This window comes from Brassica napus, chromosome C4, assembly GCF_020379485.1.
Source record: "Brassica napus cultivar Da-Ae chromosome C4, Da-Ae, whole genome shotgun sequence".
Lineage (NCBI taxonomy): Eukaryota > Viridiplantae > Streptophyta > Magnoliopsida > Brassicales > Brassicaceae > Brassica > Brassica napus.
In genome coordinates this window covers 4,524,414-4,539,556 of record NC_063447.1, presented here as the reverse complement: position 1 = coordinate 4,539,556, position 15,143 = coordinate 4,524,414, and the positions used below count along the sequence as shown (strand labels likewise).

The following is a 15,143-nucleotide window of genomic DNA, read 5'->3' as shown; positions in this document are numbered from 1 at the left end:
GGATTGGGTTTTTCGGTTCGGATTCGGTTCGGATTTCGGGTTCCGGATTTTATGTCCAGGCCTACATGTCAAAATGTATCTGTACAAGATCTATGAGCTGTATTTTTTCCTCAGGTCATTCGTATGTTGAGTTCCTGTAACGTTGGGGGGGAGAGAAAGTAGTGACATCATTCTTTGGTAGACGCTAGAGAGAGGCCAACATTGCTTTATTTTAATTGTTCAGAACATTTGATATGGTGATTAAGCAAAAAAAAAAGACATTTGATATGGTAAAGTGTTTCTTACCTTCTCCTCTCTTGTGCAGTTACTTCTTTTATAAGCCCAGTTTTATGACGTAGGCTGCATATGAGCCCAGCAATCCCGTCATGGCCGAATCGTGAGCCTAGTTTTACCATTATCGGCCCATATTTATAAACCCATTTATGCTTTTATGGGCTACAGAGGTAATAGGCCGAAAACAGAATTAGAATTGTGGAGCTTAACCTTTAGGAGCAGATGTAAGTTTTTTTTTTTTGAAGCAGATGTAAGTTGTTACATGCTTCATAATTCTTAATTTTTATAGTCATCAAAAGGTTATTTATTATGAATAGTTTTACATTTGCCACGAATATTACCAGATCACTCACCTTAACTTTTTCTTTTAATCCCCTTCATCAACGTGCATAGCTTAAAAGAAGACCATATTTCTACCAAAGTGATTATCTGCTAGCTTAAAAAAAAACATTGTTTTCTCTGGTAATTGGATTCATCACTAGGTTGTTATACTTCTATAATTTTAAAATAAAATAGGATTTCATCATGTCAGTAAAAGTAATACTTAATTGAATATTTTGTTTATTTAATAATAGTTGTGATATATTTAGTTGTTTTGTAGTTTCTTCTTTACTTAAAAATATGAAGCTAATGGACGACACGATTATAACCATCAAGTCCCAACAGGCCAACATGGCACGCTCTGGACCACCTCTAGAAGTTACCTCTCTAACTCAACATAGATTTTTAGTCACTCATCTTTGACATTGTGATCAATCTTCTAAAATCTGCTCTTCCTTACTCGATCTCATAATATTTTCTTTGGTCAGAGAACACATAGGTAATACATAGTGATTACCTGTATGGGTTAACGCTGACTTTTTCGCTTTTATGGGTTGCTTTCAAATCTATTTCGGTTTATATGTAATGATCTTTTCAAGAAAAAAAGAACCGAATACTATAAATATTTGGTTCACTGAAGACCATATCCCTCTTTGATTATTAACAACTATACTATAATGGCCTTGGAACGTGTTAAGCATATCTTTCTGCTATTATATAATTCTCACTTTTGTTTTTAAAAGAGTTAGGATGTGATTTTTTCGACTTTTTCATCTTTTTCTTTTCTAAAACTTCTGACCCAATCGGGTCGAACCAAGAAGCTAAAAACAAAAATGCAAAAGAATATGACCCAGTGGCTTGGACAATGTTTTCCAAACTTTAAACTGTTGAATAATGAACTTAGTCAATGGTCAACACATTGCTAATTGCTTCTAAGTTTATAGTAAGCCTTCCATTTATAATGAGACTTTATACACAAAGCTTTCATATTATTTGTATGACTGACCAAATAAATTTTAATAGAAGTTGTATTGATAAAGTCTTGATCAAACTCAATCAACGCAAAATACTCATAAATTACAAGATATAAAATCTTTTAATGAGAAAATGTCTTAAACATATCCCAGTTAGACATTAAATATAAAATAAAAGAATAGAAAGTAACCTCATATATATTGTTACAATGGGTATAAAATTCACGAATATAACTGTTACGAAAATAAATGTGTCTTAATGATATTCTGCAGAGAAAAACATAGCTTAAAATTATACTACTTGAATTCTCTTTAGCTGATATTTGCTTCTGTTTTAAAAAAATTGTCGGCACCTCCAGATTCTGTAACAGGTTAATTAAGTAATAAATACAATTCTTTTTCGTCAGCTAATAAATACTATAGTTATGATATTCATTAACTGCATTATACATACATGGATACTAACAAACCCCATGTTCCCAGCATATTTTTAGGTAGAAAACATTTTAAAAAACAAATAGGAAGCTCTCATTAGGATGATGGAATCAGATAATTTACATCAAAGAGCAATTGGATTACTTATCCTTTCCTTTGAATGTATAAGAACAAATAGTTGGTACGCATCATGACAATGTCTTAGAAAACAAAGACATGTATATTATAAAATTAAAAAGAGAGGAAGAAGTTGTTGAATGAGTTGGCTAGGCGGCGACTTTTTCATACATTATATTAACTTAATTTATCATAATCCTTCTCACATCTCTTTGTTATAAATTTAACATCATCGTCGTTCCTCTTTTCACAACCTCTATCTTCTATTCATATCTGTAGTACAGTTATCTTAGTTTCTTCTAAGCAAAAAATGGAAATGAATGGTTTGTCCAAGATGGCTGCAACCGCTTTTCTCTTAGTCGTGGCCATTGTCCCAGCCGCTATAGCTGTGACATACACAGTAGGAGACGCTCAAGAGTGGTCCAGTGGTGTGGACTACACAGATTGGGTTAAAGGAAAGACTTTCAGGGTTGGTGACATTCTAGGTAAACCATCATCCGAGCCACATTAGTTATAACTTATATATATATATATATATATAGCTTCAAGCTATGTTTTCGATATAAATTAATTGAATTAACATCTAGTTTGATAAGGTATTGTTTTGCTTTAGTAGCAAGACAAAAAAAATATGACATGTATGATTTTGTTTCTTTGGTTCATTTTCTTGAATATAAAATATTTAAGGACAAAATCTATTAGTTTGTTTTTTCAATACATACTTGTTTGTTTCAGTTCGGTTTATCCACATTTAACACTTATTTTTCAAAAAGGTGTTTCAACAAGAAACTCTTGTTTTAGTATTTTGGGGGGTTTTCCCATAATAGAAGTTTCTTCAATTAGGTTTTGATTTCTTTTTATTCTGGTGGTTTAATTTAAAACAGAGTTTAAGTATGGTTCTTCACACTCGGTGGATGTGACTACCAAAGCCGGATATGATAACTGCGACAGTTCAGCAGCAACAGATAATCACTCCGACGGAGACACCAAAATCGAACTCAAGACAGTAGGAACCAAGTATTACATCTGCCCTACACCTGGTCACTGTATCAGTGGCATGAAGCTAGCAGTTACGGTCGTTGCCGCTTCTTCCGGAACACCAGAAGCTCCTACGCCGCCATCTTCAACTCCCGGAACTCCTTCCACACCAGACTCACCGCCAGCTGCTGGAACTCCTCCTTCCACACCAGACTCACCTCCGGCTACCGGAACTCCCGCCACACCCACACCACCAACTTCTCCTCCTCCACCGAGTGCTGCCACTAAGGGAGTGATGAGTTACATTTTGGTCGGAGCGTCGATGATTTTGGGTTATGGTTTGTGGATGTAATTGCCAGGGATGAGCCAGTGCGTTGCTTTTGATTTATTTGGTTTTGGCTGTAAACTTGTGTGTCACGTCAGCAGGTCTTATTATCTAGGCATTTGATTATCGTTATCAACCTCATCATTATCACATTCACTTATTTCTGTTATTGTAATAAGTTATTATTCATTTCCATCGGTCGTTATATATAACAACTTATTGGTTTTGGAGTCACATGCATGTACAGCTCTTCTCTACCGTTTTCACGTATGTAGACTATACATAGTAACTAATTTAGTTGACTTTTAAAATTATGTTGTCAATGATGATACACACGTTATAGCTGAATCAACAACAGCTACGAGAAATGATCAAATCATATAGAAAATGATTGTTAGCAATGTTTATTCGAATGGTGGTTGTCAATGCTATATGATTAAGAAATACAACTTGGCATGATTGGCATAGTTGGTATTAAATTAGCTGCAGCTTTAATTCTAAGACTCTAGAATCTAGATACATATTAAACACTATATATAAATAACATATTCAATGTATATATGAAATTTAGGCTTTTTCAACATAATTTTTGAATAAAAAGCATGATGGCGTAGGACTTTATGTGGGTGACTAACTATGATTTTTATAGTCAGCCACAACTTTAACCTATATCCAACTTCTCAACATATGAGAAAAGATGTGCGGAAGACGAAGCACAAGGCAATGCCAATGCGATTTGTGTACCTAGTTAATTAAAGACATCCTTTAGTGATATAACCCAATAATTAAGAAGATGAGACTTTGCTTACATTCCCTTATGCTCAACTTCTCTTTAGTCTTTCTTGCGCCTCTCTTTCGTATATGTTTTGTTTAGCATATAAATATTTATCCATCATTTATTTACGAATCGTAAATTATTATTATTCTTCCAATTCGTTGGTGCTGTAGAAGTGGCAAGTGCATTGCATGTTATAATCAGTTTACGCGTTTAAATTCTCTGTATTCCGGTTGATATGGTCAGCCGTTCGTATTTGACATGATTATTGTGTAAATTAATTGAATTCTATATAGACTAGTAACAGCTAAGCAGATCTTTGATAATAGCTAATCAAAAACCTGGTCAATCATCCTTTGGCCCCAAAAATGCTATGCTAATTATACAGTAGTAAAATTACAACAAGATAATCCGTCCTATTGTTTAGGTTTTTCATTGTCTCGAAACAACCATTATACACTTCTATAAATTAATAATAAGTATTACTATTTACTAATACACAAAAAGCCACCAGCATCATTTTCTTATGTATTTTCTTTTTTAATTTATTTTTTGCAGTGCTATAATTAAAAATACAAAAATACCTAATATGAAAGCTTTTTAAAAAAATCTTTATATTAAACCTGAAAGAAAGAAAGGAGCCTGCTTTGTAGTCCATTAACCCCGCCTCATTTGGGCTGAGATAATGAATAAAATGGGCCTAAACTTTCACTAGGGCCCATTTAACTATCAATCTAACTGTTTCATCGCCGATTGTGTCAAGAAGCCGAAGTCCTCTCATCACCCTGTCTGTATGATTCTCTCTCAGAAGATGCAAACCCCATTTCTCCATCTCTCCAAAACCTTCACTCCATCTCCACTCCCACGTCAAACCAACAACCAATGCTTCGGACTCCACAACGCTCCTCTCGTCACCACAGTCTCCCGGCGACCGAGAAGAATCGTCGCGCAACAGAGCTACAAACCAAACGACCGTCCTGGAAACAGAGGGAAAGTGACTCTAAAGGGTAACAAAGAGAACATATGGAGCGTCGATAACGAGATGGCCAAGAACGAGAAGCGCAAAAGGAAGCCAAAGGGGAGAAGAAGAGGGAAGCGATTAGGTAAAGGTAGAGTCTTGGTTTCGGGAACCATGTTGATTGAGACAGAAACTGTTCTTCAGACACAGGTTTCACTCTTTTGTCTCAATTTCGTATGGGAAAGTAATGATTTTTAATTTAATTTTTTTTTAAAAACCGTTTCTTTTTTTTTTTTTGTAAAGGAGCCTGTGATAAAGCCAGTGTGGAGAACGTTTGCGAGCAGTGTAAGTGGGATATGGAAAGGAGTAGGAGCTGTGTTCTCTCCCATAACAGCGGAGATGGAACCCCTCGAGATCGGGAAGAAGAACGAGAGTCTTTACGATTGCTACACTCTCTCACGGATCGAGGCCTTGCCATCTCCTGGAGAGTCTTCATCTGAGATACAGAGAAAGATCAATTGGGTTACTTTGAATCCCCACGGAGAGTTTTTCCAAAACGGTGACGTATTAGCTGATGAGACTGGCTTGTTGCCAAAGTTCGAGTCTTTTAACTTGAAAGCTAGTGATGTCATGGAAGAGGACTCCATGGGAGATGAGCCTGGACTTGTTTACTTCGAGGTTTGGTTTTTGGGTTTTGATCATTCTTTTCTTACAACAAGTACTAGACTTTGTTTTTTATTTGTCTCGTTGGTGTTTTAGGATGGATCCTATTCTAGAGGTCCGGTTGCAATCCCAGTTGGGGAGATGAGTGAGTCTAACTATTACCTCACACCAACTTTCAAGTTTGAACAGGTGTGTGATGTCTGCTTTTGAGGTTTTGTTTCTTATTTACCGCCCCACAGTTTTAATAACAAAAAACCTATTTATAATTTTTTTATTACTGTTAGAACCGCACTGTAGTTATTCCGCACGTTAGTTACGGAGCCTTAGTTTGGTCCTTTTAGCTCATTGGTCTTTTCTCTTGGCTAGTGTTTGGTGAAGGGTTGTCATAAGAGACTGAGAGTAGTACACACCATAGAGTTCGCCAATGGTGGTGCGGATATACAGATCATGAGAGTTGGTGTTTATGAAGAACAGTGGGTTAGTCCTTCAAATTATGAAGACCAAAGGTAACACCAATCACATTCTATCTGTATATGTTCAGTGTTCTCTGACCTTAGTGAGATATTTTTGTCTCAGTAACAACGACGCACCATTAGAGTTAAAACCCTTCTCACAGAGGAAACGCACGCAGCCCTCTGAGCTAACAGGATCATGGAAAGTGTTTGAAGTGAGTGCAACTCCAATCTACGGAGAAGAAGACCTAGATCAAAGCGGTGAGACCACTCCGTATGTGTACCTATGCACAGAGGCTTTGAAGAGAAGGAACTTACCGGAAAGTTCGGGTTCGTTTGGAGATGAGGAGATGGTAGATATGCAAGATGTGTCTGTGATGTGGCTACCAGGTGGTGTGACTGCTTACGTGGACGTGAAGGAAGATGGAGTGTTGTGCGTTGGAATAGGATGGTATTCTGATGAAGGGATCAACCTTGTGATGGAGAGAGATTATGGTTTAGATGGGAATCTTAAAGAAGTTAGATCCAATACTGAAGTGAAGAGAAGATGGACTGAAGAACCTAAGTGAAACTCTCTTTATGTTATGTGTGTTTTCCTTTGTTTCAGACTGATGTTTAATCTTTAGTACATGTAAGTAACACTAGCTGATGTTTGGTAAAGCTATAATAAAATGTCTTTTCTGATCTAGATATGGCTTGATCGGCCACTATTGGGCCTGAATTATAAGTGGGTTATGGTTCATTAAGCCTATGGTTAATTATTGTTGGGTTATATTATGGTTAATTATTGTTGGGTTACAATATAACAAAGGCCCAAGGGATAAAGATTTGCTTTCCATGTCAACTTGAATTTGAAAGTAGAAAAGAGGAAAAACAAAGAAGAGAAAAAAGAAAGACTGAAAATGAGGGGAGGAGACAAAGTGGGCACCTACAAGAGAGAAAGATGCCTTAGAAATCTCTCGCCATCATTAAAATTTGAAAATTTTCCTTAGGGATTTGATTGAAACATGTAATCATTGTTGCATGGAATTCATCTCCTAATATATAACTTTTATTATTCCCCTCTTTGTCTCTTTTCTCAACCTATGACCTTACAATTAACTAATGTCATTATTTCATCTTAATTTTTCCTTTCATTGGCATCGTTTGTTTCTTCCAAATGATATATGTTTGTATTTGCATATACATCTTTCAAAAATATGTTTAATTACACTTCAAGATTTTGTTTACATACATGCTAGTTTTTACCCAAAAAAACATTTTTTAAAAATATGAATTCTTTAGGTATTGAAACTTAACTTGGCCATGTTATTCGCAACTCAATCCACGCTCGGAAGAGGAGACGGAAATTTAGGAATCATTGGTTTAGATTATCTTAGCTTGTTGGAATAACTTTATCCCAGCACTTAGCTCTTTGTTGTTTTTTACCTTTTTTTGGTAATAAATTGCTTCCTTTATTTTTTTTTTGGCATGTACAAACTTGCCTCATTTTTAATGAAAATTCACGTACTTATCAAAAAAAAAAATGTTAATGGCTGGCTTGGTGTCGGTGAAATAAAATGAATAAACTAAGTAATGGTACTATAGTTCCTTTAATGGCTAACTAAGCTACTGTTCTTCATTAAGTAGGTGGTTAATTACAGAGTTGACTCGACCAGTAAAATAAATTTGAAACTTTGTTTAATCCACCTTAATCATGTCTTATGATATTGTCATAAAGAAGATTAAATATGTTTATATTATATGCTTTTTCACTAGTCATTGTTGCTTTGTGATGCTATTTGTAAAAGGAAGTTGGCATGCTCTTTTCCTGAGGTGTTTTTGTGTAGTTATCAAATTCACTATACTATAAAAAGTATAACACTTGTGTTTTACTATATGCGAGGTTTGACAGGTTTAAACATTTTCAACACCCGGTATAATTTCAGTAACTGAAGAAAATATAAAAGAAGCGACACTGATCAGCTTGGATTAGTTTCTTGATATTATATTCAACCAAGAAAATAAAATAGAATATTTTACAAACAAAACTTATGAAGGTGGATTCGATATGATTTGGGAAGGGGTAACTTTTCTGGGTGTCGTTTCCATCATCAGCTTTAGGACACATCTTGAGATGGATGGAAGCTTTGATGTACCTCCACCACACTCAATTACCTCCTTGAAAGTTCTCTCTCTAGTCTCTACCTTGTCATGTGAAAGGAAAATATTCAAAGTTCTTAATTAATTTAGATAAGTCTTTACTTTAATAATTATCTTAAAATTGTTATTCTTAGGGCTGCTTCGGAAAGCTGATAAACAATAATCAGTCCAAACTCCAAACCCTTGTTTGGTCTCATTATGGAATGTTTGGGTTTAATTGATGATGTAGGTTACTTGCTTAAATAAATGAAATTAAAATCGTTAATTGTCTAATTAAGTTGATAGGAATGGTTGAACAAAAAAAAGTTGATAGCTAGGAATGAAATAATTCCACACCATTCATTATCAACTTATTGTACAACCGGCGCAAACAAAAATGTGTCGGGGAAAGATGATGAAAATTACACAAAACATTACTATTTCACCAAGATAAATTGAGAATTAGTACATATATGTTCGGGTATATAGCAGAATAATTTCTTGTTTTGTTCAGGATATGATTATAGAACTATATATAAAGACTTCACATGATGAAGTTGACTGCCAAAGACACGAAAGGTATAGATGATACGTTTACAGGTTATTTCACACGTGTGGGACGTACACACGAAACCCTACCTCTCTATATGTAAGCAAGAGAAGATAAATCGTCTAAGAAACATTTATAACGTAATTTATAAGATTAAATATAGACAAAATTAGTGTGATACACTATTCAAAAACTGATACACAAAAGTCAACAAAAGGGAGATTGGGATTACATCAAATGGAAGGAGGAGGAAGAAGAGTAGTAGTTAATAATTACGATCTACAACAAGTGACGATCCAAGAGAATATGAACTTCCTCATTCCATTTGAAGAAACCAATGTCTTAACCTTCTTTTCTTCCTCTTCTTCATCTTCTCTCTCATCTCCTTCTTTCCCCTTCCACAACTCTTCTTCAACCACTAATACTGCTCATGCACCTTTAGGGTTTCCTAATAATCTTCAGGTATAGCTATGATCTCTCTTTCTATACATATATGCAAATTTGTGATTAAGTTTTTTTCATGGTTTAAGTATTGATTGATCTTAGTTTTGAGGGTTTTAATATGTGTTTTGTAGGGTGGAGGACCCTTGGGATCAAAGGTGGTTAATGATGATCAAGATAATTTTAGAGGTGGAATTAACAATGATGCGCATTCTAGTTCTTGGTAATTTAGCTCTTTAAGTTCTAAGATGAATCCTCTCATTTCTTCTTCTTTTACAGTCAACTAATAGCTGATTAACAAAATTATAATTATTGCCATAAATTCTTCAAGAAATTAATTCTAGTTCTCTTTCTCTCCATGGTGTCCCCAACACAACCATATTGTTAATTTTGTAGGTTTCCCTTGAAAATATCTGAGATCCAATAGAACGTTAGACTATTTATACATAAGATTAAACATGGGGTACAAATAATTAGTGGTTGCATTTGCAGGTGGAGATCAAGTAGTGGGAGTGGAGAGTCGAAGAACAAAGTGAAGATAAGGAGGAAACTAAGAGAGCCAAGATTCTGTTTCCAGACAAATAGCGATGTAGACGTTCTTGACGATGGCTACAAATGGCGTAAATACGGTCAGAAAATCGTCAAGAACAGCCTTCACCCCAGGTAATTAGTTCATTACCATAACCATATTTATGTGTGTATATATCAACTCTCTTAATTAATACTTCCGATAACATGTGCTTATGATTCTCGTATAATCACATTGGTTGGTGATGGATAGTTTCGTAAAATCTGCGGTATCCATGATATTCTCTCTTTAAACTGTTGCCGAACCTTAGTTCAAAGTACTAGACATGACTGCTTATACATATACATTTAGAGTCTTTTTGTACGTATGTTGCATTCTTAGTATTTATCGTACGTCCCTCGAAGGCGATATATATACAGGAGTTAAGAATATTTTCTATTTTTATTTTGATATATATAACTACACATATTCTCAATTATTTTTGTTTTTTATACACTATAAGTAAGGATCGTGATATTAAAAAAATGTATCATGTATTTTTCGTATGGTTAAATGAATAATTGTTTATAATGATGATTATTGATAAATGAAATATATATACAGGAGTTATTACAGATGCACACACAACAACTGTACGGTGAAGAAGAGAGTGGAGCGGCTGTCGGAAGATTGTAGAATGGTGATTACTACTTACGAAGGTCGTCACAGCCACATTCCCTCTGATGAATCCACTTCTCCTGACCATGATTGTCTCTCTTCCTTTTAATATCTATCCTTATCTCTCTCCCTACATATACATAGACAGATATATGCACACATAGATGTGTGATATATTGCATATTTATGTTGCATGTGTACTTTTGGGGTCAAACTGCATGTGTTTTCAAGAGTATATCATCAGATGCTTTACATATATTCTTGAATTTCCGTTTGTAATATACATATATATATATATACTCTCAGTGGATAGTCTGAGGCTGATCAGGTGAGACGGATAATACGATCATTAAGTAAAGTGATTTTGAAGCAAAATACTCATACCGGATGAAGATAATAGATATATTGGTGGAAGGTCTTGTTCTTTATAAGAAAAATGAGCATGCTCCAACATAATCGATCTCGTGTATATTTAGGTTCCAAAATTGGACTAAAAGAATTATCACACACGATTTAAATTGGTTCTACAGGACACTATCAGATTTAAGTTATGTTTCGTTTAAGTCGTTGCGAGATTCCACTATAATCGAACTCAATAGTGTACAATTTTGTTATTCATTTTGCTTTATAACAAACGAGTTCAACACTGTCAAAGAACTATACATATCTGAAATAGTTGATCAGTGTAACTGTAAGACGTGTTATATCGTAAGATTTTCACAAACGTCAGCGAGAAATTATGATCGACGATTAAACATTATGGAACTGGTAATTGGCAAAACAAAAACATAATGGAACTGGTAAGACGAGTTTAAAATATGAGGCGTCGAGTATACATACAAAAAGAGTTCATTACTTTATTGCAATGTTACAAGTACTAACAACAACAACACTCAGGCCAACCTAGCTACAAACTAGCGTATGGTCTATTTATGGTCTATATATTACATATCACATAAATTGCTAATTAGGGTTGTATGAATCTAGCTAGCTAGAAAAGCTTCTCTCTTGCTGATCGTCAAGATGTCATAACTATAGATGATTGACTCATGCAGCCGGAGCGTAATCATAGACTACATCATCGTCATCATCACCTTCGTTCTTGAAAGATATTGCAAAGGCAGAGTGACCATTGTAATGGAGAACCAAGTCAAATTCTACCAATGCATACATTCTCTTTTATTGATCACTCTCTACTCAGCGCAAACTACTTGAAAAGAAGCTTTATGGAAGAAAACTAGGTCACTTCATATATTTATAGATTTGAAAAGCTAATGGCGAACGACGAACTCATTAAAACTGAGTCAGGACATGTGACTCGCTGCTTATAATGTGTGCCAGACACAAGTGGAGTGTGAAAAACTGAGTAATAAGCCACCTATTTTGTGCCCTGACACATCCGTTACTTTTACATTTATTGGTCCACCTCTTATTACACGATTCGTTAATACTTCTCATTTCATTATGACATAGTTTTTCATGGAATAATAAACTTTGTTAAGTAAAGATCTAAAAATATAAAGATTTTTTTTCTTTCGGACTTTAGCAACAAATATATCGTAGGGTATTGATTCCCTCTACCAATAGCAACATCATGTCATCATGCATAGAACCTAGAGGGACAAAAAGAAAGATTTATGATCTGATGTCTAGATTTGTTTGGTTTATCTTCGTTTCAACGTTATTATTGTAAAAAATTATTTTTCCTGTCAGATCAACATTACAATAGTTTTCTCTACAATTAGAATTATTGGTAAGAGAGAGATGTCTAGATTTGTGTGTTTATCTTCATTTCAACATTTCTGGGCTCAACATTCCAATATTTACTTTTAACTGGGCTTTTCATAAGGTGGAGAATACTCAATAAACGTCCCATGATAAGCCCATAACATATGATTTTTGTTGTTTCACTGAAAATAAACTTATTTACAAACGCATTCAGAAATTTGGAAAATTGTACTAGCTACCAACTAGTGTGGTCCACCGACCTTCATATAATTCTAACACATTATGTATCAACTAGACTAGACCTATACTATATACATCAACATATTAAATGTGAATTATATAATTATTGTCCTTATATATACTGTTATATGAATTAAACTTAAGAAAATGTAGTATTTGAATAGGATGGGGAGGGTCACATGGAAATTGGTTACGAAAAAGAGACGAGAAGCGATAGACACGTTACGCAATTAGTGGTGATCCCCAAATGCTCCAAAAAAAATATACTAGAAAATATCATTAAAACTATAAATTAATAATATTCAACTAATTACAAAATAGACTATTAAAATATGATTGAATAAACATTTTTTAATAAAGTAAAAATTAATTAAAAAAATAAAAACATCTTATATATTAGAACATCAAAATTCTGTAAAACATCTTATTTATAGAAACAGAGGGAGTATCTTATTACTATTTAAATCATATCGATACCGTATGTACAAGCCTATATATTTATTCTTAGGGTTTGAATGGTAACCATGAGAATGAAGAGGAACACTACATTCTTTAATGTTCCTAAAAAATTTTACCATTTATGAGGAATATTTTTTCTTCTTCAGTCCTTCTTATTCCCTTTTTTGTAGAGAATTATAATGCAAATTTGTTCCTTGTTAATTTTGATAAGGAACCCTCATTCCTCATCATTCCTAAAATTTTATTCCTATTCATTTTTTTCCAATTCATTCCTAATATTCCTCGATGGTTACCAGTCACACCCTTAGTTCTCTCGCGAGGCATGCTTTACTTTTCCATCACTCCATATCCCAATCAGTTAAAATTTAACATGCATGTCATGTTTAATTAATTATTTTTCTTGACACTTGAGGCACTAATCAAGTAGACGATGATCACTATTCGATTCATAAAAAGAAAAAAAAAACTAAATATAACGTAAAACAATGGCCACATAATATACGCATAAGCCCTGGCGTGTACACACTGTTATATATTTAAGGGAATAGGTGTAATGTTTCATGTCAACCATTGCAATTGTTTGTATGAACAGTTGCAACTATAGAAATAAAACATTGCAACTATTGATGATTGCAATCTTTGGTAATAACCATATTAATTAATTGCAACCTTTGGTGATTAACCATTGTAATTCTTCACTAACCATTGCAACTCTTCATTAACCTTTGCAACTTTTGGTTTAATCATTGCAACTATTGGTTGCAACTCTTCACTCTCTATATAAGGAGGTATAGGCATTGGCAAAGAGATATAGAAAAAATCAGAAACTAATAGTTACTAAGAAAGAGAGAGAGAAAAAGATTCATTATTCAAAGACCATCAAAGACTTTGAAGAAACACATATAAGCACTAAAGCTTTATTTGTTACTCTTGTATCTTAGCCTAGAACAAGAGTGAGACTTTGATTGTCTTATCCTGCAAAGAGATTTCGTGTAACCCAAGGTTTGAAATAGGGTCGAAATACTCTTTAAGGAAAGCACGACGATTCAATCATTATCCAAGTATATAATTCACAACTATTCGGGTTACAACCCAAATAACCAACAATCTTAAAGATTATTTACTTGTGAATTATGGCTGGTGTATTGGTGCGAGAGATGACATCAAAGTTTGGAAAGTTAGATAAGTTCGAAGGAGTAGATTTCCGGAGATGGCAAAAGAAGATGCATTTTCTCCTCACAAATCTGAATGTAGTGTATGTTCTAAGCATGCCTATGCCTACTGTACCGGAGGATGCTGAGAACGAGTCTCTGGATGAGACAAGGAAGCAACTTAAATGGGAAAACGATGATTACATATGCCGTGGCCATATTCTCAACGGTATGTGATGTTAGGAGTTTCAAGGCTCCTAAGACAAATGTTGTAGTATAAATGATTGTCGAACCAGTTCTGAGGGATATCAAAGCACCGAGAATGCAAGTACTCACTTAATCTAAGTGCAACCAATGATTTAGATGAATTTTAAACTACTAATAATACTAGAAAGCAATTACATACTTTCTTGACTAAGGGAAAAGATAACTCATGGGCATAGGGATTAGACCTTGGGTGATCAAGTATCGAACTAAAGATGGCAAATGATCAATCAAATTATCGACCTTAAGCTTAGACACAATCTTAAACAAACTCTATGTCTAGATGAATGTTCATTTACTAACATATTTCAAACATCAAATGTCTTTGGTTGAATAATATGAAAGCAATCATTACTAACAAGTCTATTGGCTATCTTAACACCTTTAACAACAAATGTCTTTGGTAAAGTATGTTAAAAGCATAGGAGAGTTGTCTCAGGCATTTCATCAAACACCTTGTGGGTGGAAAATGCCTAAAGATCAACTTTTGAGAGGCCAACTCAGAAGATGCATTATGAATACTCTACTAGCAAGGAACAAGAATGATCTACACTAAAACATCCTAGAACTAACCTAATCACCCTTGATCTCCCTAACCCATGAATTCAAAAGGTGATTACTCACTAATCTCCATGATTCCTCTTAAACCCATGGTGGATTTCAGATTAATCATGTAGAGAAATAGATAAGAAATTAACAAGAACACAAGATGAGAGCAATCAAATCTGAATC

The 15,143-nt window shown here is 34.3% G+C and overlaps 3 protein-coding genes across 3 annotated transcripts; all 3 read left to right on the top strand.

Annotated features, from left to right (window-relative positions):
• The first annotated feature begins 2,352 nt into the window (after positions 1-2,352).
• On the top strand, positions 2,353-3,657 carry LOC106395278 (uclacyanin-2-like). The gene is made up of 2 exons (XM_013835780.3): positions 2,353-2,605; positions 3,005-3,657. Exons 1-2 carry the CDS (start codon positions 2,431-2,433, stop codon positions 3,448-3,450), a joined length of 621 nt encoding a protein of 206 aa, XP_013691234.2. The 5' UTR covers positions 2,353-2,430; the 3' UTR covers positions 3,451-3,657.
• Positions 3,658-4,958: 1,301 nt separating this feature from the next.
• Positions 4,959-6,959, top strand: LOC106396527. Its single transcript, XM_013836938.3, has 5 exons — positions 4,959-5,366; positions 5,460-5,834; positions 5,916-6,008; positions 6,186-6,325; positions 6,396-6,959. The coding sequence occupies exons 1-5, from the start codon at positions 4,992-4,994 to the stop codon at positions 6,838-6,840; spliced, it is 1,428 nt and encodes a 475-aa protein (XP_013692392.1). The 5' UTR covers positions 4,959-4,991; the 3' UTR covers positions 6,841-6,959.
• A 2,109-nt stretch (positions 6,960-9,068) lies between these two features.
• LOC106395108 (probable WRKY transcription factor 12) lies at positions 9,069-10,825 on the top strand. The gene is made up of 4 exons (XM_013835636.3): positions 9,069-9,404; positions 9,518-9,606; positions 9,876-10,046; positions 10,516-10,825. The coding sequence occupies exons 1-4, from the start codon at positions 9,180-9,182 to the stop codon at positions 10,676-10,678; spliced, it is 648 nt and encodes a 215-aa protein (XP_013691090.1). The 5' UTR covers positions 9,069-9,179; the 3' UTR covers positions 10,679-10,825.
• The last annotated feature ends 4,318 nt before the right edge of the window (positions 10,826-15,143 follow it).